This window comes from Oncorhynchus nerka, linkage group LG18 (genome assembly GCF_034236695.1).
Source record: "Oncorhynchus nerka isolate Pitt River linkage group LG18, Oner_Uvic_2.0, whole genome shotgun sequence".
NCBI lineage: Eukaryota > Metazoa > Chordata > Actinopteri > Salmoniformes > Salmonidae > Oncorhynchus > Oncorhynchus nerka.
The window spans coordinates 952891-977960 of NC_088413.1; the positions used below are offsets into that span (position 1 = coordinate 952891).

Sequence of the window (25070 nt, forward strand, 5' to 3'; positions counted from 1 at the left end):
GGTCTCTGTTTCCCATTGAATAACATGGTGTTGATGTGTCCTCAGCCCAGGAAGTGATGGAGGCCTCTTTCTCTCCTGTTGTTATTGACAACACCAACATATACTATCCCCTAACCCCTACACCCTAACCCCTACACCTAACCTCTACACCCTAACCCCTACACCCTAACCCCTACACCCTAACCCCTACACCCTAACCATGTAAATGGTCTCTGTTTCCCATTGAATAACATGGTGTTGATGTGTCCTCAGCCCAGGAAGTGATGGAGGCCTCTTTCTCTCCTGTCATTATTGACAACACCAACATGCAGAGCTGGGAGATGAAACCCTACGTAACTATGGTCTGTCTCTCTCTCTTCTTTCTTTAATGTGAAAATACACACACACTAGACACACATCTACACACACACCTAGACACACACACACATCTACACCCACATCTACACCCACACACCTACACACACATCTACACACACATCTACACCCACACACCTACACACACATCTACACCCACACACACACCTAGACACACACACACACACACATCTACACCCACATCTACACCCACACACACACCTAGACACACACACACATCTACACACACACACATCTACACACACACACATCTACACACACACACATCTACACACACACACATCTACACACACACACATCTACACACACATCTACACACACATCTACACACACACACACACACTGTCTAATGGTATGATGTGCTGTGTGTTCCTACAGGCTCTGAGGCACAACTACAAGGTTTTGTTCCGGGAGCCTGGTACCTGGTGGAAGAACAAACCCAGGGAATTGGAGAGGTACCAATAAAGTTATTACGAAACACCTGGAGAGGTACCAATAAAGTTATTACGAAACACCTGGAGAGGTACCAATAAAGTTATTACGAAACACCTGGAGAGGTACCAATAAAGTTATTACGAAACACCTGGAGAGGTACCAATAAAGTTATTACGAAACACCTGAGAGGTACCAATAAAGTTATTACGAAACACCTGTAGAGGTACCAATAAAGTTATTACGAAACACCTGGAGGTACCAATAAAGTTATTACGAAACACCTGGAGAGGTACCAATAAAGTTATTACGAAACACCTGGAGAGGTACCAATAAAGTTATTACGAAACACCTGGAGAGGTACCAATAAAGTTATTACGAAACACCTGGAGAGGTACCAATAAAGTTATTACGAAACACCTGGAGAGGTACCAATAAAGTTATTTGTTTATTTGGATCCCCATTAGCTTCAGTTCTCACTGTTTCTGAACAGGTGCATGCTGGGCATTATAACTTTGACCTGTAACATGTTTCAGTTCATCATCAATTCAGAGGACTCTGAAAGTTCTCACAGTTAGTTTCTGAACAGATGCATGCTGGTCATCTGAATTCACTTCCTCATACACATCCCGAACAACATATATTACCATATACTTTGAATTGATGTAAATGACCAATAAAGTTATTATGATAGGATAGACTTTGATTTAATGTAAACAAACCACTAATAAAGTTAAGTCGAAATTAAAAACTAAATGGATAACCTCTCCTCTTTCGCCCCCTCTCCCCTCTTTCTCTCCCCTCACCCTCCTCTCCCCTCTTTCTCTTTCTCCCCTCCCTCCCCCTCTCCCCCATCCTCTCTCCCTTCCTCTCTTCCTCTCCCCCTCCTCTTCCCCCCCTCTCTGTCTCTCTCTCCTCTCTCTCTCTCTCTCATTATCTCTCTCTCTCTCTCATTATCTCTCTCTCTCTCATTATCTCTCTCTCTCATTCTGTCTCTCTCTCTCTCTCTATCTCTCTCTCTCTCTGTCTCTCTCTCTCTGTCTCTCTCTCTCTCTGTCTCTCTCTCTCTCTCTCTCTCTCTCTCTCTCTCTCTCTCTCTCTGTCTCTCTCTCTCTCTCTGTCTCTCTCTCTCTCTCTCTCTCTCTCTCTCTCTCTCTCTCTCTCTCTGTCTCTCTCTCTCTCTACCTCTCTCTACCTCTCTCTCTCTGTCTCTCTCTACCTCTCTCTCTCTTCTCTCTCTCTCTCTCTCTCTCTCTCTTCTCTTCTCTCTCTCTCTACCTCTCTGTCTCTCTCTTCTCTTCTCTCTCTCTCTCTCTCTCTCTCTCTACCTCTCTCTCTCTACCTCTCTCTGTCTCTCTCTCCCTCTCTCTCTCTCTCTCTCTCTCTCTCTACCTCTCTCTCTCTCTCTCTTCTCTCTCTTCTCTCTCTCTCTTCTTCTCTCTCTCTCTCTCTCTCTCTCTCTCTCTCTCTCTCTCTCTCTCTCTCTTCTCTCTCTCTCTCTCTCTCTCTCTCTCTCTCTCTCTCTCTCTCTCTCTCTCTCTCTCTCTCTCTCTCTCTCTCTCTCTCTTCTCTCTCTTCTCTACCTCTCTCTCTCTCTCTCTCTCTCTCTCTTCTCTCTCTCTCTACCTCTCTCTCTCTCTCTTCTCTTCTCTCTCTACCTCTCTCTCTCTCTCTCTCTCTCTCTCTCTCTCTCTCTCTCTCTCTCTCTCTCTACCTCTCTCTCTCTCTGTCTCTCTCTCTCTCTCTCTCTCTCTGTCTCTCTCTGTCTCTCTCTCTCTCTCTCTCTTCTCTGTCTCTCACTCTCTCTCTCTTCTCTTCTCTCTCTCTCTACCTCTCTCTCTCTCTCTCTCTCTCTCTCTCTCTCTCTTCTCTTCTCTCTCTCTACCTCTCTGTCTCTCTCTCTCTTCTCTTCTCTCTCTCTGTCTCTCTCTACCTCTCTCTCTCTTCTCTTCTCTCTCTCTACCTCTCTGTCTCTCTCTTCTCTTCTCTCTCTCTCTCTCTCTACCTCTGTCTCTCTCTACCTCTCTCTGTCTCTCTCTCCCTCTCTCTCTCTCTCTCTCTCTCTCTCTCTCTCTCTCTACCTCTCTCTCTCTCTGTCTCTCTCACCTCTCTCTGCCTCTCTCTCTCTCTCTCTCTCTCTCCTCTCTCCCTCTCTCTCTTCTCTCTTCTCTTCTCTCTCTCTCTACCTCTCTGTCTCTCTCTTTTCTCTTCTCTCTCTAGACGTACTAGGCACAGTGTTAAAGCAGAGAAGATCCGTTGGATGATGGAAAATTATGATCGTCACGTGACCATTCACTCCATCATGGGGAGCGCTCACCCCAAACTACCCCCCATTACGACCCAACACGACCCCCATCACGACGCCAAACTACCCCCCCAACAGGACCCAACACGACCCCCCATCACGACGCCAAACTACCTCCCCAACAGGACCCAACACGACCCCCCCATCACGACGCCAAACTACCTCCCCAACAGGACCCAAGCCCACCCCATCAGGAGGCCAAACTACCCCCCCAACAGGACCCAAGCCCACCCCATCAGGAGGCCAAACTACCCCCCCAACAGGACCCAAGCCCAACCCATCAGGAGGCCAAACTACCCCCCAACAGGACCCAAGCCCATCCCATCAGGAGGCCAAACTACCACCCCATCAGGAGGCCAAACTACCACCCCATCAGGAGGCCAAACTACCCCCCATCAGGAGGCCAAACTACCCCCCATCAGGAGGCCAAACTACCACCCCATCAGGAGGCTAGCCCACCCCATCAGGAGGCCAAACTACCCCCCCATCAGGAGGCCAAACTACCACCCCATCAGGAGGCCAAACTACCACCCCATCAGGAGGCCAAACTACCACCCCATCAGGAGGCCAAACTACCACCCCATCAGGAGGCCAAACTACCACCCCATCAAGAGGCCAAACTACCAACCCATCAGGAGGCCAAACTACCACCCCATCAGGAGGCCAAACTACCACCCCATCAGGAGGCTAGCCCGTCACAGTAAGTTTCCTCAACACACCCAGACTGCATCTCAAACTACCCCCCCAACAGGAGACTAGGGATAGGGTCAGGGATAGGGTCAGGGATAGGGTCAGGGATAGGGTCAGGGATAGGTTCAGAAATAGGGTCAGGGATAGGATCAGGGCCCAGGGATAGGGTCAGGATAGGATCAGGGGCAGGGATAGGATCAGGGATAGGGTCAGATTTAGGATCAGGCACAGGGTCAGGGATAGGGTTATGATCAGGGATAGGGTCAGGGATAGGGTCAGATACAGGATCAGGGATAGGATCAGGGATAGGATCAGGGTTAGGATCAGGGTTAGGATTAGGGATAGGGTCAGGGATAGGGTCAGGGTTAGGATTAGGGATAGGGTCAGGGATAGGGTCAGGATTAGGGATAGGGTCAGGGATAGGGTCAGGGATAGGATTAGGGATAGGGTCAGGGATAGGGTCAGATACAGGATCAGGGATAGGATCAGGGATAGGATCAGGGATAGGGTCAGGGATAGGATCAGGGATAGGGTCAGGGATAGGATCAGGGATAGGGATAGGATCAGGGATAGGATCAGGGATAGGGTCAGGGATAGGATCAGGGATAGGGTCAGGGATAGGGTCAGGGATAGGGTCAGATACAGGGCCCAGGGTTAGGGTTAGGGCCCATGGTTAGGGCCAGGACTAAGGTTAGTTTCAGGCTGCATCACAATAGATCCCTTGATTTGAAGTCACAATGAAAAGGTGATCTCTGTCTCTCTGTCTCTCTTTCTCCTGATAGGCCCAAGTCCTCAGACAAGGCCCGCCGCGACCTGGTAGGAGAGCAGCGATTGGTCCAGGGCTCTGAGAGGTCCTGCCCCCAGCTCTCCTCCTCGCTTCCCGACGTGTCGTCGGCCGGCCGCTCCGGGAGAGCCATAACCCCGGATCACAGCTCTGCCCACGGGTCCACAGGTTCCGTCTCCCTCAGTGGAAAGGCCTCAGAAAAATGTGGAATTCTGGACAATTCTAAAATTCTGGATGAGGAGGATATTCTTGATTTAGGAGCGGTGGTCTCTGAACCGGAAGCTCCGTGGCAACCGGACGACGAGGGGAACAGGGGGGAGGAAGAGGGAGAGACAGGAATTCCCCACTGTCTGGTGGAGTCTGTGTTTAGTGCAGATTTCCATGGTGACGACGAGAGGCCCGTGGCTTTCTCCGAGTCGATTGGTCAGAGGGTGAGGAAAGAGAGGAGGAGTAGAACTAGGAAGACGGACTCTGATAGGCTGGAGCCTGCTGTCATAGTGAAGGACACTAGCCAATCAGTGAGCGAGGGGGATGGAGAGAGAGAGGATGGAGGAGGGAAGTTGGTGGGAGAAATGGGTGATGGGGGAGAGCAGGTGTGGGATGTGGGAGAGAGGGTGAGGGATGGGGGAGAGAGGGTGAGGGATGAGGGTGAGGGATGGGGGAGAGAGGGTGAGGCCTGAGTTGTTGGAGTTTGTTGGAGACTGGCCTTCAGAGGAGGTACTGGAGCAAAGAAGAGGAGGAGGAAGGAATGGGAGGCGCCCTGGGAGGGAGAAAGAGGGAGGTGGTGAGGGGGAGGAGGCAGATCCCAGAGGCAGCCAATCAGAAGGGCATCCTGGTCGCGAGCCTCATGTCACAGAGTTCCAGAAGCTTCTAGAGCTCTTACAGACGGGTGTTGACTCCTCCCCCCTGCCCACCTGCCCCTCCCCCCTGCCCACCTGCCCCTCCCCCGTCCCCTCCCTTAGCTCAGACCGTTCACTTGGAGAAGGAGGAGAGAGGGGTGAGGCAGGAGGAGAGAGGGGTGAGGCAGGAGGAGAGAGGGGTGAGGCAGGAGGAGAGAGGGGTGAGGCAGGAGGAGAGAGGGGTGAGGGAGGAGGAGAGAGGGGTGAGGCAGGAGGAGAGAGGGGTGAGGCAGGAGGAGAGAGGGGTGAGGCAGGAGGAGAGAGGGGTGTGGGAGGAGGAGAGAGGGGTGAGGCAAGAGGGAGGAGAGGGGAGGCGGATAAAGACCGAGTCCTGAGTCGGGAGGAATTACCTGACTGTGTGTTGGCTAACCCTAACTCAACCCAGGTGGTTGGATCCAATACCGTGGAGCAGAGGGAGGGAGAGACCATTCAGGCCGCCGGAGAGGGGGGGACTCAGGGTTTAGTTGAGAAAGACTTGTTGGAGGTAGGAGGAAGCCATCTTGGTAAGGTCAGTCAGTGTACTGATAGTGACAGCCATATTGGTGAGGGCAGTGTGGAAGCTGGTGAAGGCAGCCATGTTGGTGAGGTCAGTCAGTGCACTGACGCTAGTGAGACCAGGATGGAAGGTGAAGTCGGCCATCTTGGTGGGGGCAGTGAGGAGCGGAGGCAGAGTCGCAGGGCTGAGAAACAGTGCAAGCTGGCGCTCACCTTCACAAACAACACCCCTCCCTCCCCCAAACCACAGACAGACCCTGACCTCGACCCTAACTCTGACCTTGCCCCTAATCTTGACTCTGACCTCGACCCTAACTCTGACCTTGCCTCTAATCTCGACTCTGACCTCGACCCTAACTCTGACCTTGCCCCTAATCTCGACTCTGACCTCGACCCTAACTCTGACCTTGCCCCTAATCTTGACTCTGACCTCGACCCTAACTCTGACCTTGCCCCTAATCTCGACTCTGACCTCGACCCTAATCTCCACTCTGACCTCGACCCTAATCTCCACTCTGACCTCGACCCTAATCTCCACTCTGACCTCGACCCTAATCTCCACTCTGACCTCGACCCTAACTCTGACCTCGACCCTAATCTCCACTCTGACCTCGACCCTAATCTCCACTATGACCTCGACCCTAATCTCCACTCTGACCTCGACCCTAATCTCCACTCTGACCTCGACCCTAATCTCCACTCTGACCTTGACCTCAACCTTAATCTCGACTCTGACTTTAGCCCTAACCTCGACTCTGACTTTAGCCCTAACCTCGACTCTGACTTTAGCCCTAACCTTGACCCTAATCTCGACTCTGACCTTAACCCTAATCTCGACTCTGACCTTAACCCTAACCTCAACCCTGACCTCAAACCCAACCTCGACCCTGACCTTAACCCTAACCTCAACCCTAATCTCGACTCTGACCTTAACCCTAACCTCAACCCTGACCTCAAACCCAACCTCGACCCTGACCTTAACCCTAACCTCAACCCTAATCTCGACTCTGACCTTAACCCTAACCTCAACCCTGATCTCAACCCTAACCTCGATCTCAACCCTAACCCCAGCCCTAACCTCAAACCTAACCTCCAACCTGACCTCTACCCTAATCTCAACCCTGACCTTAACCCTAACCCCCACCGCCCCTCCCCTCCTCCGTCATTGGCCGACACAGATCACTCCTCCCAGACCGACCCGCAAGACTTCGCCTTCCTCTGGCGTCTCGACCACAATCGTCACGACAACCCAACCGAGGCCGCGGGATACCACTTTCCCCCTAACAACACCCTCGCCATTCTCCACGGCAACCCTTCCCGTTTCCTCCCAGAGGTATCGGCGGCGGTCTCGGCCGGCGTTGCGGTTCACCCCTCCGGCCAGCGCGTGGTGCCGTACCGCGTGACGCACGAGAAAGGGAGCCAGGTGGAGGAGAGGGAGCTGGAGGAGGGCCGGACCAGACAGCAGAACCTCGTCATTCTCAGACGCCATTTTAAACTGGTCAACAGACACACTCTGGAGGACCTCTATGACACGTGTCAGCAGGTCGGGATGTTTGTTGTTTATTATTATTATTATTGTTGTTGTTTATTGTGTGTTGTTGTTATTATTGTTTATTGTTGTGTGTTGTTGTTATTGTTGTTGTTGGTGTTGTTGTTGTTGGTGTTGTTATTATTATTGTTGTGTGTTGTTGTTGTTGGTGTTGTTATTATTATTGTTGTGTGTTGTTGTTGTTGGTGTTGTTATTATTATTGTTGTGTGTTGTTGTTGTTGTTGGTGTTGTTATTATTATTGTTGTGTGTTGTTGTTGTTGGTGTTGTTATTATTATTGTTGTGTGTTGTTGTTGTTGTTGGTGTTGTTATTATTATTGTTGTGTGTTGTTGTTGTTGGTGTTGTTATTATTATTGTTGTGTGTTGTTGTTGTTGGTGTTGTTATTATTATTGTTGTGTGTTGTTGTTGGTGTTGTTATTATTATTGTTGTGTGTTGTTGTTGTTGGTGTTGTTATTATTGTTGTGTGTTGTTGTTGTTGGTGTTGTTATTATTGTTGTTGTTGGTGTTGTTATTATTATTGTTGTGTGTTGTTGTTGTTGGTGTTGTTATTATTATTGTTGTGTGTTGTTGTTGTTGGTGTTGTTATTATTATTGTTGTGTGTTGTTGTTGTTGGTGTTGTTATTATTATTGTTGTGTGTTGTTGTTGGTGTTGTTATTATTATTGTTGTGTGTTGTTGTTGTTGTTGGTGTTGTTATTATTATTGTTGTGTGTTGTTGTTGTTGGTGTTGTTATTATTATTGTTGTGTGTTGTTGTTGGTGTTGTTATTATTATTGTTGTGTGTTGTTGTTGTTGGTGTTGTTATTATTATTGTTGTGTGTTGTTGTTGTTGTTGGTGTTGTTATTATTATTGTTGTGTGTTGTTGTTGTTGGTGTTGTTATTATTATTGTTGTGTGTTGTTGTTGTTGGTGTTGTTATTATTATTGTTGTGTGTTGTTGTTGTTGTTGGTGTTGTTATTATTGTTGTTGTTGTTGGTGTTGTTATTATTATTGTTGTGTGTTGTTGTTGTTGGTGTTGTTATTATTATTGTTGTTGTTGTTGGTGTTGTTATTATTATTGTTGTGTGTTGTTGTTGTTGTTGGTGTTGTTATTATTATTGTTGTGTGTTGTTGTTGTTGGTGTTGTTATTATTATTGTTGTTGTTATTATTATTGTTGTGTGTTGTTATTATTATTGTTGTGTGTTGTTGTTGTTGTTGGTGTTGTTATTATTATTATTGTTGTGTGTTGTTGTTGTTATTATTATTATTGTGTGTGTTGTTGTTGTTGTTGTTGTTGTTGTTATTGTTGTGTGTTGTTGTTGTTGTTGTTGTTATTGCTTATTGTGTGTTGTTGTATTGACTGAGGCTCTATCTGTGTAAAGGAAGTAAACCTTGTCTGAGCCAGAACAGCTGATTGGCTCCTGCCCTACTTCCTGCTTCTGTAGTGAGACAGCTTGATGTACAGGACACCCCCTGGACAGGACACTAGTCTGTCTCCTGTTTCTGTAGTGAGACAGCTTGATGTACCAGGACACCTCCTGGACAGGACACTAGTCTATGTCCTGTTTCTGTAGTGAGACAGCTTGATGTACAGGACACCCCCTGGACAGGACACTAGTCTGTCTCCTGTTTCTGATGTACCAGGACACCCCCTGGACAGGACACTAGTCTATGTCCTGTTTCTGTAGTGAGACAGCTTGATGTACCAGGACACCCCCTGGACAGGACACTAGTCTGTCTCCTGTTTCTGTAGTGAGACAGCTTGATATACCAGGACACCCCCTGGACAGGACACTAGTCTGTCTCCTGTTTCTGTAGTGAGACAGCTTGATGTACCAGTGCACCCCCTGGACAGGACACCCCCTGGACAGGACACTAGTCTGTCTCCTGTTTCTGTAGTGAGACAGCTTGATGTACCAGTGCACCCCCTGGACAGGACACCCCCTGGACAGGACACTAGTCTATCTCCTGTTTATGTAGTGAGGCAGCTTGATGTACCAGGACACCCCCTGGACAGGACACTAGTCTATCTCCTGTTTCTGTAGTGAGACGGTGTGATGTACCAGTGCACCCCCTGGACAGGACACTAGTCTGTCTCCTGTTTCTGTAGAGTGAGACAGCTTGATGTACCAGGACACCCCCTGGACAGGACACTAGTCTGTCTCCTGTTTCTGTAGTGAGACAGCTTGATGTACCAGTGCACCCCCTGGACAGGACACCCCCTGGACAGGACACTAGTCTATCTCCTGTTTCTGTAGTGAGACGGTGTGATGTACCAGTGCACCCCCTGGACAGGACACTAGTCTGTCTCCTGTTTCTGTAGAGTGAGACAGCTTGATGTACAGTACACCCCCTGGACAGGACACTAGTCTATCTCCTGTTTATGTAGTGAGGCAGCTTGATGTACCAGGACACCCCCTGGACAGGACACTAGTCTATCTCCTGTTTCTGTAGTGAGACGGTGTGATGTACCAGTGCACCCCCTGGACAGGACACTAGTCTGTCTCCTGTTTCTGTAGTGAGACAGCTTGATGTACCAGTGCACCCCCTGGACAGGACACTAGTCTATCTCCTGTTTCTGTAGTGAGACGGTGTGATGTACCAGTGCACCCCCTGGACAGGACACTAGTCTGTCTCCTGTTTCTGTAGAGTGAGACAGCTTGATGTACAGTACACCCCCTGGACAGGACACTAGTCTATCTCCTGTTTATGTAGTGAGGCAGCTTGATGTACCAGGACACCCCCTGGACAGGACACTAGTCTATCTCCTGTTTCTGTAGTGAGACGGTGTGATGTACCAGTGCACCCCCTGGACAGGACACTAGTCTGTCTCCTGTTTCTGTAGAGTGAGACAGCTTGATGTACAGTACACCCCCTGGACAGGACACTAGTCTATCTATGTCTGAGTCCCAAATGATAACCTTTCCCCTATATAGTGAGGCAGTAGGGCCCTGTCCCCTATATGGGGAGGCCGTAGGGTCCTGTCCCCTATATGGGGAGGCAGTAGGGCCCTGTCCCCTATATGGGGAGGGGAGGCAGTAGGGCCCTGTCCCCTATATAGTGAGGCAGTAGGGCCCCGTCCCCTATATGGGGAGGCAGTAGGGCCCCGTCCCCTATATGGGGAGGCAGTAGGGCCCCGTCCCCTATATGGGGAGGCAGTAGGGCCCCGTCCCCTATATGGGGAGGCAGTAGGGCCCCGTCCCCTATATGGGGAGGCAGTAGGGCCCCGTCCCCTATATGGGGAGGCAGTAGGGCCCCGTCCCCTATATGGGGAGGCAGTAGGGCCCCGTCCCCTATATGGGGAGGCAGTAGGGCCCCGTGCCCTATATGGGGAGGCAGTAGGGCCCCGTCCCCTATATGGTGAGGCAGTAGGGCCCCGTCCCCTATATGGTGAGGCAGTAGGGCCCCGTCCCCTATATGGTGAGGCAGTAGGGCCCCGTCCCCTATATGGTGAGGCAGTAGGGCCCCGTGGCCCCTATATGGGGAGGCAGTAGGGCCCCGTCCCCTATATGGGAGGCAGTAGGGCCCGTCCCTATATGGGGAGGCAGTAGGGGCCCCGTCCCTATATGGGGGGAGGCAGTAGGGCCCGTCCCTATATGGGGAGGCAGTAGGGCCCCGTCCCTATATGGGGAGGCAGTAGGGCCCCGTCCCCTATATGGGGAGGCAGTAGGGCCCCGTCCCCTATGGGGGGAGGCAGTAGGGCCCCGTCCCTATATGGGAGGCAGTAGGGCCCCGTCCCTATATGGGGAGGCAGTAGGGCCCCGTCCCTATGGGGAGGCAGTAGGGCCCCGCCCTATATGGGGAGGCAGTAGGGCCCCGTCCCTATATGGGGGGAGGCAGTAGGGCCCCGTCCCCTATGGGGAGGAGGCAGTAGGGCCCCGTCCCTATGGGGAGGCAGTAGGGCCCCGTCCCCTATATGGGGAGGCAGTAGGGCCCCGTCCCCTATATGGGGAGGCAGTAGGGCCCCGTCCCTATATGGGGAGGCAGTAGGGCCCCGTCCCTATATGGGGGAGGCAGTAGGGCCCCGTCCCCTATATGGGGAGGCAGTAGGGGCCCGTCCCTATATGGGGAGGCAGTAGGGCCCGTCCCCTATATGGGGAGGGGAGGAAGTAGGGCCCCGTCCCCTGTATGGGAGGCAGTAGGGCCCCGTCCCTATATGGTGAGGCAGTAGGGCCCCGTCCCCTATGGTGAGGCAGTAGGGCCCCGTCCCTATAGTGAGGCAGTAGGGCCCCGTCCCCTATATAGTGAGGCAGTAGGGCCCCGTCCCCTATATGGGGAGGCAGTAGGGCCCCCCCCCTATATGGGGAGGGGAGGCAGTAGGGCCCCGTCCCTATATGGGGAGGGGAGGCAGTAGGGCCCCGTCCCTATATGGGAGGCAGTAGGGCCCGTCCCCTATATGGGGAGGCAGTAGGGCCCGTCCCCTATATGGGGAGGCAGTAGGGCCCGTCCCCTATATGGGGAGGCAGTAGGGCCCCGTCCCCTATATGGGGAGGCAGTAGGGCCCCGTCCCCTATATGGGGAGGCAGTAGGCCCCGTCCCCTGTATGGGGAGGCAGTAGGGCCCGTCCCCTATATGGGGAGGGAGGCAGTAGGGCCCCGTCCCCTATAGTGAGGCAGTAGGGCCCCGTCCCTATATGGGAGGCAGTAGGGCCCCGTCCCTATATGGGGAGGCAGTAGGGCCCCGTCCCCTATGGGGAGGCAGTAGGGCCCCGTCCCCTATATGGGAGGCAGTAGGGCCCCGTCCCCTATATGGGGAGGCAGTAGGGCCCCGTCCCCTATATGGGGAGGCAGTAGGGCCCCGTCCCCTATATGGGGAGGGGAGGAAGTAGGGCCCCGTCCCCTGTATGGGGAGGCAGTAGGGCCCCGTCCCCTATATAGTGAGGCAGTAGGGCCCCGTCCCCTATATAGTGAGGCAGTAGGGCCCCGTCCCCTATATAGTGAGGCAGTAGGGCCCCGTCCCCTGGGGAGGCAGTAGGGCCCCGTCCCCTATGGGGAGGCAGTAGGGCCCCGTCCCCTATGGGAGGCAGTAGGGCCCCGTCCCCTATATGGGGAGGCAGTAGGGCCCCGTCCCCTATATGGGGAGGCAGTAGGGCCCTGTCCCCTATATGGGGAGGGGAGGCAGTAGGGCCCCGTCCCCTATATAGTGAGACAGTAGGGCCCTGTCCCCTATATGGGGAGGCAGTAGGGCCCTGTCCCCTATATAGTGAGACAGTAGGGCCCTGTCCCCTATATGGGGAGGCAGTGGGGCCCTGTCCCCTATATAGTGAGGCAGTAGGGCCCCGTCCCCTATATGGGGAGGCAGTAGGGCCCCGTCCCCTATATGGGGAGGGGAGGCAGTAGGGCCCCGTCCCCTATATGGGGAGGGGAGGCAGTAGGGCCCCGTCCCCTATATGGGGAGGGGAGGCAGTAGGGCCCCGTCCCCTATATGGGGAGGGGAGGCAGTAGGGCCCCGTCCCCTATATGGGGAGGGGAGGCAGTAGGGCCCCGTCCCCTATATGGGGACGGGAGGCAGTAGGGCCCCGTCCCCTGGGGAGGCAGTAGGGCCCCGTCCCTATATGGGGAGGCAGTAGGGCCCCGTCCCTATATGGGGAGGCAGTAGGGCCCCGTCCCCTATATGGGGAGGCAGTAGGGCCCGTCCCCTATATGGGGAGGCAGTAGGGCCGGCCCCCATGTGGGGGAGGCAGTAGGGCCCCGTCCCTATATGGGAGGCAGTAGGCCACCCCTATATGGGGAGGCAGTAGGCCCCGCCCCTATATAGCAAGGGAGGCAGTAGGGCCCTGTCCCCTATATGGAGGCATTAGGGCCCCGTCCCCTATATAGTGAGGCAGTAGGGCCCCGTCCCCTATATGGGGAGGCAGTAGGGCCCTGTCCCCTATATGGGGAGGGGAGGCAGTAGGGCCCTGTCCCCTATATGGGGAGGGGAGGCAGTAGGGCCCCGTCCCCTATATGGGGAGGCAGTAGGGCCCCGTCCCCTATATGGGGAGGCAGTAGGGCCACGTCCCCTAAATGGGGAGGGGAGGCAGTAGGGCCCTGTCCCCTATATGGGGAGGGGAGGCAGTAGGGCCCCGTCCCCTATATGGGGAGGCAGTAGGGCCCTGTCCCCTATATGGGGAGGGGAGGCAATAGGGCCCTGTCCCCTATATGGGGAGGGGAGGCAGTAGGGCCCCGTCCCCTATGGGGAGGCAGTAGGGCCCGTCCCCTATATGGGAGGCAGTAGGGCCCCGTGCCCTATATGGGGAGGCAGTAGGGCCCCGTCCCCTATATGGGGAGGCAGTAGGGCCCCGTCCCCTATATGGGTAGGCAGTAGGGCCCCGTCCCCTATATGGGGAGGCAGTATGGCCCCGTCCCCTATATGGGGAGGCAGTCGGGCCCCGTCCCCTATAGGGGGAGGCAGTCGGCCCCCGTCCCCTATATGGGGAGGCAGTAGGGCCCCGTCCCCTATATGGGGAGGCAGTAGGGCCCCGTCCCTATAGGGGAGGCAGTAGGGCCCCGTCCCCTATATGGGGAGGCAGTAGGGCCCCGTCCCCTATATGGGGAGGCAGTAGGGCCCCGTCCCCTATATGGAGGCAGTAGGGCCCCGTCCCCTATATGGAGGCAGTAGGGCCCCGTCCCCTATATAGTGAGGCCGTAGGGCCCCGTCCCCTATATAGTGAGGCAGTAGGGCCCCGTCCCCTATATAGTGAGGCAGTAGGGCCCCGTCCCCTATATAGTGAGGCAGTAGGGCCCCGTCCCCTATATAGTGAGGCAGTAGGGCCCCGTCCCTATAGTGAGGCCGTAGGGCCCGTCCCCTATAGTGAGGCCGTAGGGCCCCGTCCCCTATAGTGAGGCCGTAGGGCCCCGTCCCCTATAGTGAGGCAGTAGGGCCCCGTCCCCTATATAGTGAGGCCGTAGGGCCCCGTCCCCTATATAGTGAGGCCGTAGGGCCCCGTCCCCTATATAGTGAGGCCGTAGGGCCCCGTCCCCTATATAGTGAGGCCGTAGGGCCCCGTCCCCTATATAGTGAGGCAGTAGGGCCCCGTCCCCTATATAGTGAGGCAGTAGGGCCCCGTCCCCTATATGGGGAGGCAGTCGGGCCCCGTCCCCTATATGGGGAGGCAGTAGGGCCCCGTCCCCTATATAGCGAGGCAGTAGGGCCTCGTCCCCTATATGGGGAGGCAGTAGGGCCCCGTCCCCTATATAGCGAGGCAGTAGGGCCCCGTCCCCTATATAGCGAGGCAGTAGGGCCTCGTCCCCTATATGGGGAGGCAGTAGGGCCCCGTCCCCTATATAGCGAGGCCGTAGGGCCCCGTCCCCTATATAGTGAGGCCGTAGGGCCCCGTCCCCTATATAGCGAGGCCATCCTAAATGAATTTTAAATGTGCCATTGGTTCCTCTCTCCCTCAGGATCTGGAGTGGACCAGTAATCTGTTGCTAGACTCTGGAGAGAGACTGTTCCTAGAGGAAGAGGAGGATGAAGAAGAGGGTGATGGAGATCTGGACATGGCCGTAGGTGTGTCCCTGGAGGAGAGGACGGAGAGGCGGGTTACGCCCCCAGGAGAACAGGCTTCGGCCTCCAGCTTTTTTGATAGTGAGGCGATTGTTGTACTGGGAAGAAGGGAGGAGGAAGAGGAGACGTGGAGGACAGGAGGGGGCGTTGACGAAGGGGTAGGTGGGGTTAGTGGACTGTACCATCCGGTGTCTGGGGGCGGGGGCGGCTCAGAGGAACAAAACACCCCCTTGGGAGAGTCCACTCGTCTGGAGCACGGACCACCAGGAAGAGATGTGGCGGAGCAGGAAGTGGTTCGGGACTCGGAGAGCGGAGCGGACGCAGAGCAGTGGGAGAAATGGGAGAGGGAGGAGGAGGAGGGAGACGAGGTGACCCAGTCGCTCCTAGCCCAGCTGGAGGAGATGGAGAGGAGAGAGGAGGAGGAAGAGGACTTGAAAGGGAGGAAGGAGAAGGAGAAGAAGAGGGACAGACTCGTGGACATCCAGAGTGTTGAACTGAAGCTGCCTACAGAACTGGCTCTGCAGCTGGTTGAGCTGTTTGGCCCTGTTGGTGTCCTACCAGGTAACACACACACACACACACACACACACACACACCACTGACCCAGGTAACACACACACACCACTGACCCAGGTAACACACACACACCACTGACCCAGGTAACACACACACACCACTGACCCAGGTAACACACACACACACCACTGACCCAGGTAACACACACACACACCACTGACCCAGCTAACACACACACACCACTGACCCAGCTAACACACACACACCACTGACCCAGCTAACACACACACACACACACACCACTGACCCAGGTAACACACACACACACACACACCACTGACCCAGGTAACACACACACACACCACTGACCCAGGTAACACACACACACCACTGACCCGGGTAACACACACACACCACTGACCCGGGTAACACACACACACACACCACTGACCCAGGTAACACACACACACACACACCACTGACCCAGGTAACACACACACCACTGACCCAGGTAACACACACACACACACCACTGACCCAGGTAACACACACACACCACTGACCCAGGCAACACACACACACACCACTGACCCAGGTAACACACACACACACACCCCACTGACCCAGGCAACACACACACCCCAGACACACTCCCTCAGCTCTCCTGTGCTTGGTTGCCAGGTGTGTGTTCTCCTGATGACTACTCTGTGAGGATGGACCTCAACATGGCCAGACTGCTGCACCAGAAATGGAAGGACACTGTCAGGTGTGTGTTACCTGGGTCAGGTGGGTGTGTTACCTGGAGTCAGGTGTGTGTTACCTGGAGTCAGGTGGGGGTGTGTGTGTGTTATCTGGGTCAGGTGGGGTGTGTTACCTGGGTCAGGTGGGGTGTGTGTGTGTTACCTGGGTCGGGTGGGGTGTGTTACCTGGGTCAGGTGGGGTGTGTTACCTGGGTCAGGTGGGGTGTGTTACCTGGGTCAGGTGGGGTGTGTTACCTGGGTCAGGTGGGGTGTGTGTGTGTTATCTGGGTCAGGTGTGGTGTGTTACCTGGGTCAGGTGGGTTGTGTGTGTTACCTGGGTCAGGTGGGGTGTGTTACCTGGGTCAGGTGGGGTGTGTGTTACCTGGGTCAGGTGGGATGTGTGTGTTACCTGGGTCAGGTGGGGTGTGTGTGTTACCTGGGTCAGGTGGGGTGTGTTACCTGGGTCAGGTGGGGTGTGTTACCTGGGTCAGGTGGGGTGTGTGTGTTACCTGGGTCGGTGGGGTGTGTTACCTGGGTCAGGTGGGGTGTGTTACCTGGGTCAGGTGGGGTGTGTTACCTGGGTCAGGTGGGGTGTGTGTTACCTGGGTCGGTGGGGTGTGTTACCTGGGTCAGGTGGGGTGTGTTACCTGGGTCAGGTGGGGTGTGTTACCTGGGTCAGGTGGGGTGTGTTACCTATGGTCAGGTGGGGTATGTGTTACCTATGGTCAGGTGGGGTATGTGTTACCTATGGTCAGGTGGGGTATGTGTTACCTGGGTCAGGTGGGGTGTGTTACCTGGGTCAGGTGGGGTGTGTTACCTATGGTCAGGTGGGGTGTGTGTGTTACCTGGGTCAGTGGTGTGTGTGTGTGTGTGTGTTACCTGGGTCAGGTGGGGTGTGTTACCTGGGTCGGTGGGGTGTGTTACCTGGGTCAGGTGGGGTGTGTGTGTTACCTGGGTCAGGTGGGGTGTGTTACCTGGGTCAGGTGGGGTGTGTTACCTGGGTCAGGTGGGGTGTGTGTGTTACCTGGGTCAGGTGGGGTGTGTGTGTTACCTGGGTCAGGTGGGGTGTGTGTGTTACCTGGGTCAGGTGGGGTGTGTGTGTTACCTGGGTCAGGTGGGGTGTGTTACCTATGGTCAGGTGGGGTGTGTTACCTATGGTCAGGTGGGGTGTGTGTGTTACCTGGGTCAGGTGGGGTGTGTGTGTTACCTGGGTCAGGTGGGGTGTGTGTGTGTTACCTGGGTCAGTAGTGTGTTTGTGTGTGTTTTTTAAGTCTGCGGTTGTCTTTCTAGGAGAAGCAGAGACAAGCAGCACTCTCCTACCATCTACTACAAGAGAGTGAGTACACACACACACACACACACACCACTGACCCAGGTAACACACACACACACTACTGACCCAGGTAACACACACACACACAAACACACACACACTACTGACCCAGGTAACACACACACACACAAACACACACACACCACTGACCCAGGTAACACACACACACACACACACCACTGACCCAGGTAACACACACACACACACACACACCACTGACCCAGGTAACACACACACACACACACCACTGACCCAGGTAATACACACACACACACACCACTGACCCAGGTAACACACACACACACACACCACTGACCCAGGTAACACACACACACACACCACTGACCCAGGTAACACACACACACACACCACTGACCCAGGTAACACACACACACACACACACCACTGACCCAGGTAACACACACACACACACCACTGACCCAGGTAACACACACACACACACACCACTGACCCAGGTAACACACACCACTGACCCAGGTAACACACACACACACACACCACTGACCCAGGTAACACACACACACACACTACTGACCCAGGTAACACACACACACACAAACACACACACACTACTGACCCAGGTAACACACACACACACACAAACACACACACACCACTGACCCAGGTAACACACACACACACACTACTGACCCAGGTAACACACACACACACACACCACTGACCCAGGTAACACACACACACACACACACCACTGACCCAGGTAACACACACACACACACACACACCACTGACCCAGGTAATACACACACACACACACCACTGACCCAGGTAACACACACACACACACACCACTGACCCAGGTAACACACACACACACACCACTGACCCAGGTAACACACACACACACACACACCACTGACCCAGGTAACACACACACACACACACCACTGACCCAGGTAACACACACCACTGACCCAGGTAACACACACACACACACACACACCACTGACCCAGGTAACACACACACACACACCACTGACCCAGGTAACACACACACACCACTGACCCAGGTAACACACACACACACACACCACTGACCCAGGTAACACACACACACACACACCACTGACCCAGGTAACACACACACACACACACCACTGACCCAGGCAACACACACCACTGACCCAGGTAACACACACACACACACCACTGACCCAGGTAACACACACACACCACTGACCCAGGTAACACACACACACACACACCACTGACCCAGGTAACACACACACACACACTACTGACCCAGGTAACACACACACACACAAACACACACACACTACTGACCCAGGTAACACACACACACACAAACACACACACACCACTGACCCAGGTAACACACACACACACACTACTGACCCAGGTAACACACACACACACACACACACACCACTGACCCAGGTAACACACACACACACACACACCACTGACCCAGGTAACACACACACACACACACACACCACTGACCCAGGTAATACACACACACACACACCACTGACCCAGGTAACACACACACACACACCACTGACCCAGGTAACACACACACACACACCACTGACCCAGGTAACACACACACACACACACCACTGACCCAGGTAACACACACACACACACACACCACTGACCCAGGTAACACACACCACTGACCCAGGTAACACACACACACACACACACACCACTGACCCAGGTAACATACACACACACACCACTGACCCAGGTAACACACACACACACCACTGACCCAGGTAACACACACACACACCACTGACCCAGGTAACACACACACACACACACCACTGACCCAGGTAACACACACACACACACACCACTGACCCAGGCAACACACACCACTGACCCAGGTAACACACACACACACACCACTGACCCAGGTAACACACACACACCACTGACCCAGGTAACACACACACACACACACCACTGACCCAGGTAACACACACACACACACCACTGACCCAGGTAACACACACACACACCACTGACCCAGGTAACACACACACACACCACTGACCCAGGTAACACACACACACCACTGACCCAGGTAACACACACACACACACACCACTGACCCAGGTAACACACACACACACACACCACTGACCCAGGTAACACACACACACACACACCACTGACCCAGGTAATACACACACACAAACACACACACACCACTGACCCAGGTAACACACACACACACACTACTGACCCAGGTAACACACACACACACACACACCACTGACCCAGGTAACACACACACACACACACACCACTGACCCAGGTAACACACACACACACACACCACTGACCCAGGTAATACACACACACACACACCACTGACCCAGGTAACACACACACACACACACCACTGACCCAGGTAACACACACACACACACCACTGACCCAGGTAACACACACACACACCACTGACCCAGGTAACACACACACACACACACCACTGACCCAGGTAACACACACCACTGACCCAGGTAACACACACACACACACACACACCACTGACCCAGGTAACACACACACACACACCACTGACCCAGGTAACACACACACACACCACTGACCCAGGTAACACACACACACACACACCACTGACCCAGGTAACACACACACACACACACCACTGACCCAGGTAACACACACACACACACCACTGACCTAGGTAACACACACACACCACTGACCCAGGTAACACACACACACACACACCACTGACCCAGGTAACACACACACACACACCACTGACCCAGGTAACACACACACACACCACTGACCCAGGTAACACACACACACACACACCACTGACCCAGGTAACACACACACACACACACCACTGACCCAGGTAACACACACACACCACTGACCCAGGTAACACACACACACACACACACACCACTGACCCAGGTAACACACACACACACACACCACTGACCCAGGTAATACACACACACACACACACACCACTGACCCAGGTAACACACACACACACCACTGACCCAGGTAACACACACACACACACACCACTGACCTAGGTAACACACACACACACACACACACCACTGACCTAGGTAACACACACACACCACTGACCCAGGTAACACACACACACACACACACCACTGACCCAGGTAACACACACACACCACTGACCCAGGTAACACACACACACACACACACCACTGACCCAGGTAACACACACACCACTGACCCAGGTAACACACACACACACACACCACTGACCCAGGTAACACACACACACACCACTGACCCAGGTAACACACACACACACACCACTGACCCAGGTAACACACACACACACCACTGACCCAGGTAACACACACACACACACACCACTGACCCAGGTAACACACACACACACACACACACACCACTGACCCAGGTAACACACACACACACCACTGACCCAGGTAACACACACACACACACACCACTGACCCAGGTAACACACACACCACTGACCCAGGTAACACACACACACACTTTACAAGGCGCCACGGTCATCAAATCATTGTTGTTAATTTGTTGAATAGTTTTGTGTCTTACTGTGATATAATATAGATTTGCTGATACATCATCCGTGTAGAATTGATATATGTTATATTCCTCCCTTTCCTCTCCTCCTCCTCCTCTCTCCTCTCCATCTCCTCCAGCTGTTATATGTTCGCAAGTTACAGTTTGTTTTAAAGTCCTAAGATCCTAAAAACTACAAAACTACGGGTAAACTAGAACTACATTCCCCATGTTTTCCTGTTCTATCCTGCTCTACTTCCTGGTTTTACCAGGCTCTGTCCACTGGGGCGAATCACAGACGGCCAAAACCGGGCTCAGGGACGGGTCACGCCCAGCTCACTTCCTGATTGGTCCAGACGGCTTTGCGTCTCCGAGCGGCCAATCGGAGTCTCGGGATGAGTTGCCAATCCTGGACCACTGGAGTGTGTCCCGCCCTCATGTCTCTCTCAGAGACATCATGACTGAAGAACGGGCTCTACAGGAGAACATGGAGAGGGTAATACACACACACACACACACATACACACACACACACACACACACACACACTGGCATATATACACACACACACATACTGGCATATATACATACACACACACACACACACACACACACACACACACACACACACACACATACTGGCATATATACACACACACACACACACATACTGGCATATATACACACACACACACACACACACACACACACACTCTCTCCTCCTCAGTCTGGTCCAGGTGGTGTTAACAGGAGAGATGGAGACTCAGCTCTTTGACCTGTCTGTCCTCCTCCTCAGTCTGGTCCAGGTGGTGTTAACAGGAGAGATGGAGACTCAGCTCTTTGACCTCTCTCCTCCTCCTCCTCAGTCTGGTCCAGGTGGTGTTAACAGGAGAGATGGAGACTCAGCTCTTTGACCTCTCTCCTCCTCCTCCTCAGTCTGGTCCAGGTGGTGTTAACAGGAGAGATGGAGACTCAGCTCTTTGACCTCTCTCTCTCCTCCTCAGTCTGGTCCAGGTGGTGTTAACAGGAGAGATGGAGACTCAGCTCTTTGACCTCTCTCTCCTCCTCCTCCTCAGTCTGGTCCAGGTGGTGTTAACAGGAGAGATGGAGACTCAGCTCTTTGACCTGTCTCTCTCTCTCCTCCTCCTCAGTCTGGTCCAGGTGGTGTTAACAGGAGAGATGGAGACTCAGCTCTTTGACCTGTCTCTCTCCTCCTCCTCAGTCTGGTCCAGGTGGTGTTAACAGGAGAGATGGAGACTCAGCTCTTTGACCTCTCTCTCCTCCTCCTCAGTCTGGTCCAGGTGGTGTTAACAGGAGAGATGGAGACTCAGCTCTTTGACCTCTCTCTCCTCCTCCTCAGTCTGGTCCAGGTGGTGTTAACAGGAGAGATGGAGACTCAGCTCTTTGACCTCTCTCCTCCTCCTCCTCAGTCTGGTCCAGGTGGTGTTAACAGGAGAGATGGAGACTCAGCTCTTTGACCTCTCTCTCTCCTCCTCAGTCTGGTCCAGGTGGTGTTAACAGGAGAGATGGAGACTCAGCTCTTTGACCTGTCTCTCTCTCTCCTCCTCCTCAGTCTGGTCCAGGTGGTGTTAACAGGAGAGATGGAGACTCAGCTCTTTGACCTCTCTCCTCCTCCTCCTCCTCAGTCTGGTCCAGGTGGTGTTAACAGGAGAGATGGAGACTCAGCTCTTTGACCTCTCTCTCCTCCTCCTCCTCAGTCTGGTCCAGGTGGTGTTAACAGGAGAGATGGAGACTCAGCTCTTTGACCTCTCTCTCTCCTCCTCCTCAGTCTGGTCCAGGTGGTGTTAACAGGAGATATGGAGACTCAGCTCTTTGACCTCTCTCTCCTCCTCCTCAGTCTGGTCCAGGTGGTGTTAACAGGAGAGATGGAGACTCAGCTCTTTGACCTCTCTCCTCCTCCTCAGTCTGGTCCAGGTGGTGTTAACAGGAGAGATGGAGACTCAGCTCTTTGACCCTCTCTCTCCTCCTCCTCAGTCTGGTCCAGGTGGTGTTAACAGGAGAGATGGAGACTCAGCTCTTTGACCTCTCTCTCCTCCTCCTCAGTCTGGTCCAGGTGGTGTTAACAGGAGAGATGGAGACTCAGCTCTTTGACCTGTCTGTCTCTCTCCTCCTCCTCAGTCTGGTCCAGGTGGTGTTAACAGGAGAGATGGAGACTCAGCTCTTTGACCTCTCTCTCTCAGGAGAGATGGAGACTCCTCCTCCTCAGTCTGGTCCAGGTGGTGTTAACAGGAGAGATGGAGACTCAGCTCTTTGACCTCTCTCTCCTCCTCCTCAGTCTGGTCCAGGTGGTGTTAACAGGAGAGATGGAGACTCAGCTCTTTGACCTCTCTCTCTCCTCCTCCTCAGTCTTGTCCAGGTGGTGTTAACAGGAGAGATGGAGACTCAGCTCTTTGACCTGTCTCTCTCCTCCTCCTCAGTCTGGTCCAGGTGGTGTTAACAGGAGAGATGGAGACTCAGCTCTTTGACCTCTCTCTCTCCTCCTCCTCAGTCTGGTCCAGGTGGTGTTAACAGGAGAGATGGAGACTCAGCTCTTTGACCTCTCTCCTCCTCCTCCTCAGTCTGGTCCAGGTGGTGTTAACAGGAGAGATGGAGACTCAGCTCTTTGACCTCTCTCCTCCTCCTCCTCAGTCTGGTCCAGGTGGTGTTAACAGGAGAGATGGAGACTCAGCTCTTTGACCTCTCTCTCTCCTCCTCAGTCTGGTCCAGGTGGTGTTAACAGGAGAGATGGAGACTCAGCTCTTTGACCTCTCTCTCCTCCTCCTCCTCAGTCTGGTCCAGGTGGTGTTAACAGGAGAGATGGAGACTCAGCTCTTTGACCTGTCTCTCTCTCTCCTCCTCCTCAGTCTGGTCCAGGTGGTGTTAACAGGAGAGATGGAGACTCAGCTCTTTGACCTGTCTCTCTCCTCCTCCTCAGTCTGGTCCAGGTGGTGTTAACAGGAGAGATGGAGACTCAGCTCTTTGACCTCTCTCTCTCTCCTCCTCCTCAGTCTGGTCCAGGTGGTGTTAACAGGAGAGATGGAGACTCAGCTCTTTGACCTCTCTCTCCTCCTCCTCCTCAGTCTGGTCCAGGTGGTGTTAACAGGAGAGATGGAGACTCAGCTCTTTGACCTCTCTCTCCTCCTCCTCAGTCTGGTCCAGGTGGTGTTAACAGGAGAGATGGAGACTCAGCTCTTTGACCTCTCTCTCCTCCTCCTCAGTCTGGTCCAGGTGGTGTTAACAGGAGAGATGGAGACTCAGCTCTTTGACCTCTCTCCTCCTCCTCCTCAGTCTGGTCCAGGTGGTGTTAACAGGAGAGATGGAGACTCAGCTCTTTGACCTCTCTCTCCTCCTCCTCAGTCTGGTCCAGGTGGTGTTAACAGGAGAGATGGAGACTCAGCTCTTTGACCTGTCTCTCTCTCTCCTCCTCCTCAGTCTGGTCCAGGTGGTGTTAACAGGAGAGATGGAGACTCAGCTCTTTGACCTCTCTCCTCCTCCTCCTCCTCAGTCTGGTCCAGGTGGTGTTAACAGGAGAGATGGAGACTCAGCTCTTTGACCTCTCTCTCCTCCTCCTCCTCAGTCTGGTCCAGGTGGTGTTAACAGGAGAGATGGAGACTCAGCTCTTTGACTCTCTCTCTCCTCCTCCTCAGTCTGGTCCAGGTGGTGTTAACAGGAGAGATGGAGACTCAGCTCTTTGACCTCTCTCTCCTCCTCCTCAGTCTGGTCCAGGTGGTGTTAACAGGAGAGATGGAGACTCAGCTCTTTGACCTCTCTCTCCTCCTCCTCAGTCTGGTCCAGGTGGTGTTAACAGGAGAGATGGAGACTCAGCTCTTTGACCTCTCTCTCTCCTCCTCCTCAGTCTGGTCCAGGTGGTGTTAACAGGAGAGA

At 53.8% G+C, this 25070-nt stretch overlaps 1 protein-coding gene and 1 long non-coding RNA gene across 2 annotated transcripts in view; both read left to right on the forward strand.

Annotated features, from left to right (window-relative positions):
* The window catches only part of LOC135561670 (uncharacterized), a 126652-nt gene that overhangs the window by 74304 nt on the left and 27278 nt on the right, over window positions 1-25070 (forward strand). The window lies entirely within an intron of this gene.
* LOC135561658 (uncharacterized) overlaps window positions 1-25070 on the forward strand; it is a 73027-nt gene that overhangs the window by 20679 nt on the left and 27278 nt on the right. The window contains 10 exon segments of the mRNA XM_065003391.1: window positions 253-341; window positions 754-830; window positions 3028-3508; window positions 3511-3812; window positions 4585-5200; window positions 5253-7523; window positions 14897-15560; window positions 16197-16276; window positions 17546-17591; window positions 21458-21948. Of these exon segments, the coding sequence (XP_064859463.1) occupies window positions 253-341; window positions 754-830; window positions 3028-3508; window positions 3511-3812; window positions 4585-5200; window positions 5253-7523; window positions 14897-15560; window positions 16197-16276; window positions 17546-17591; window positions 21458-21948 (5117 nt within the window).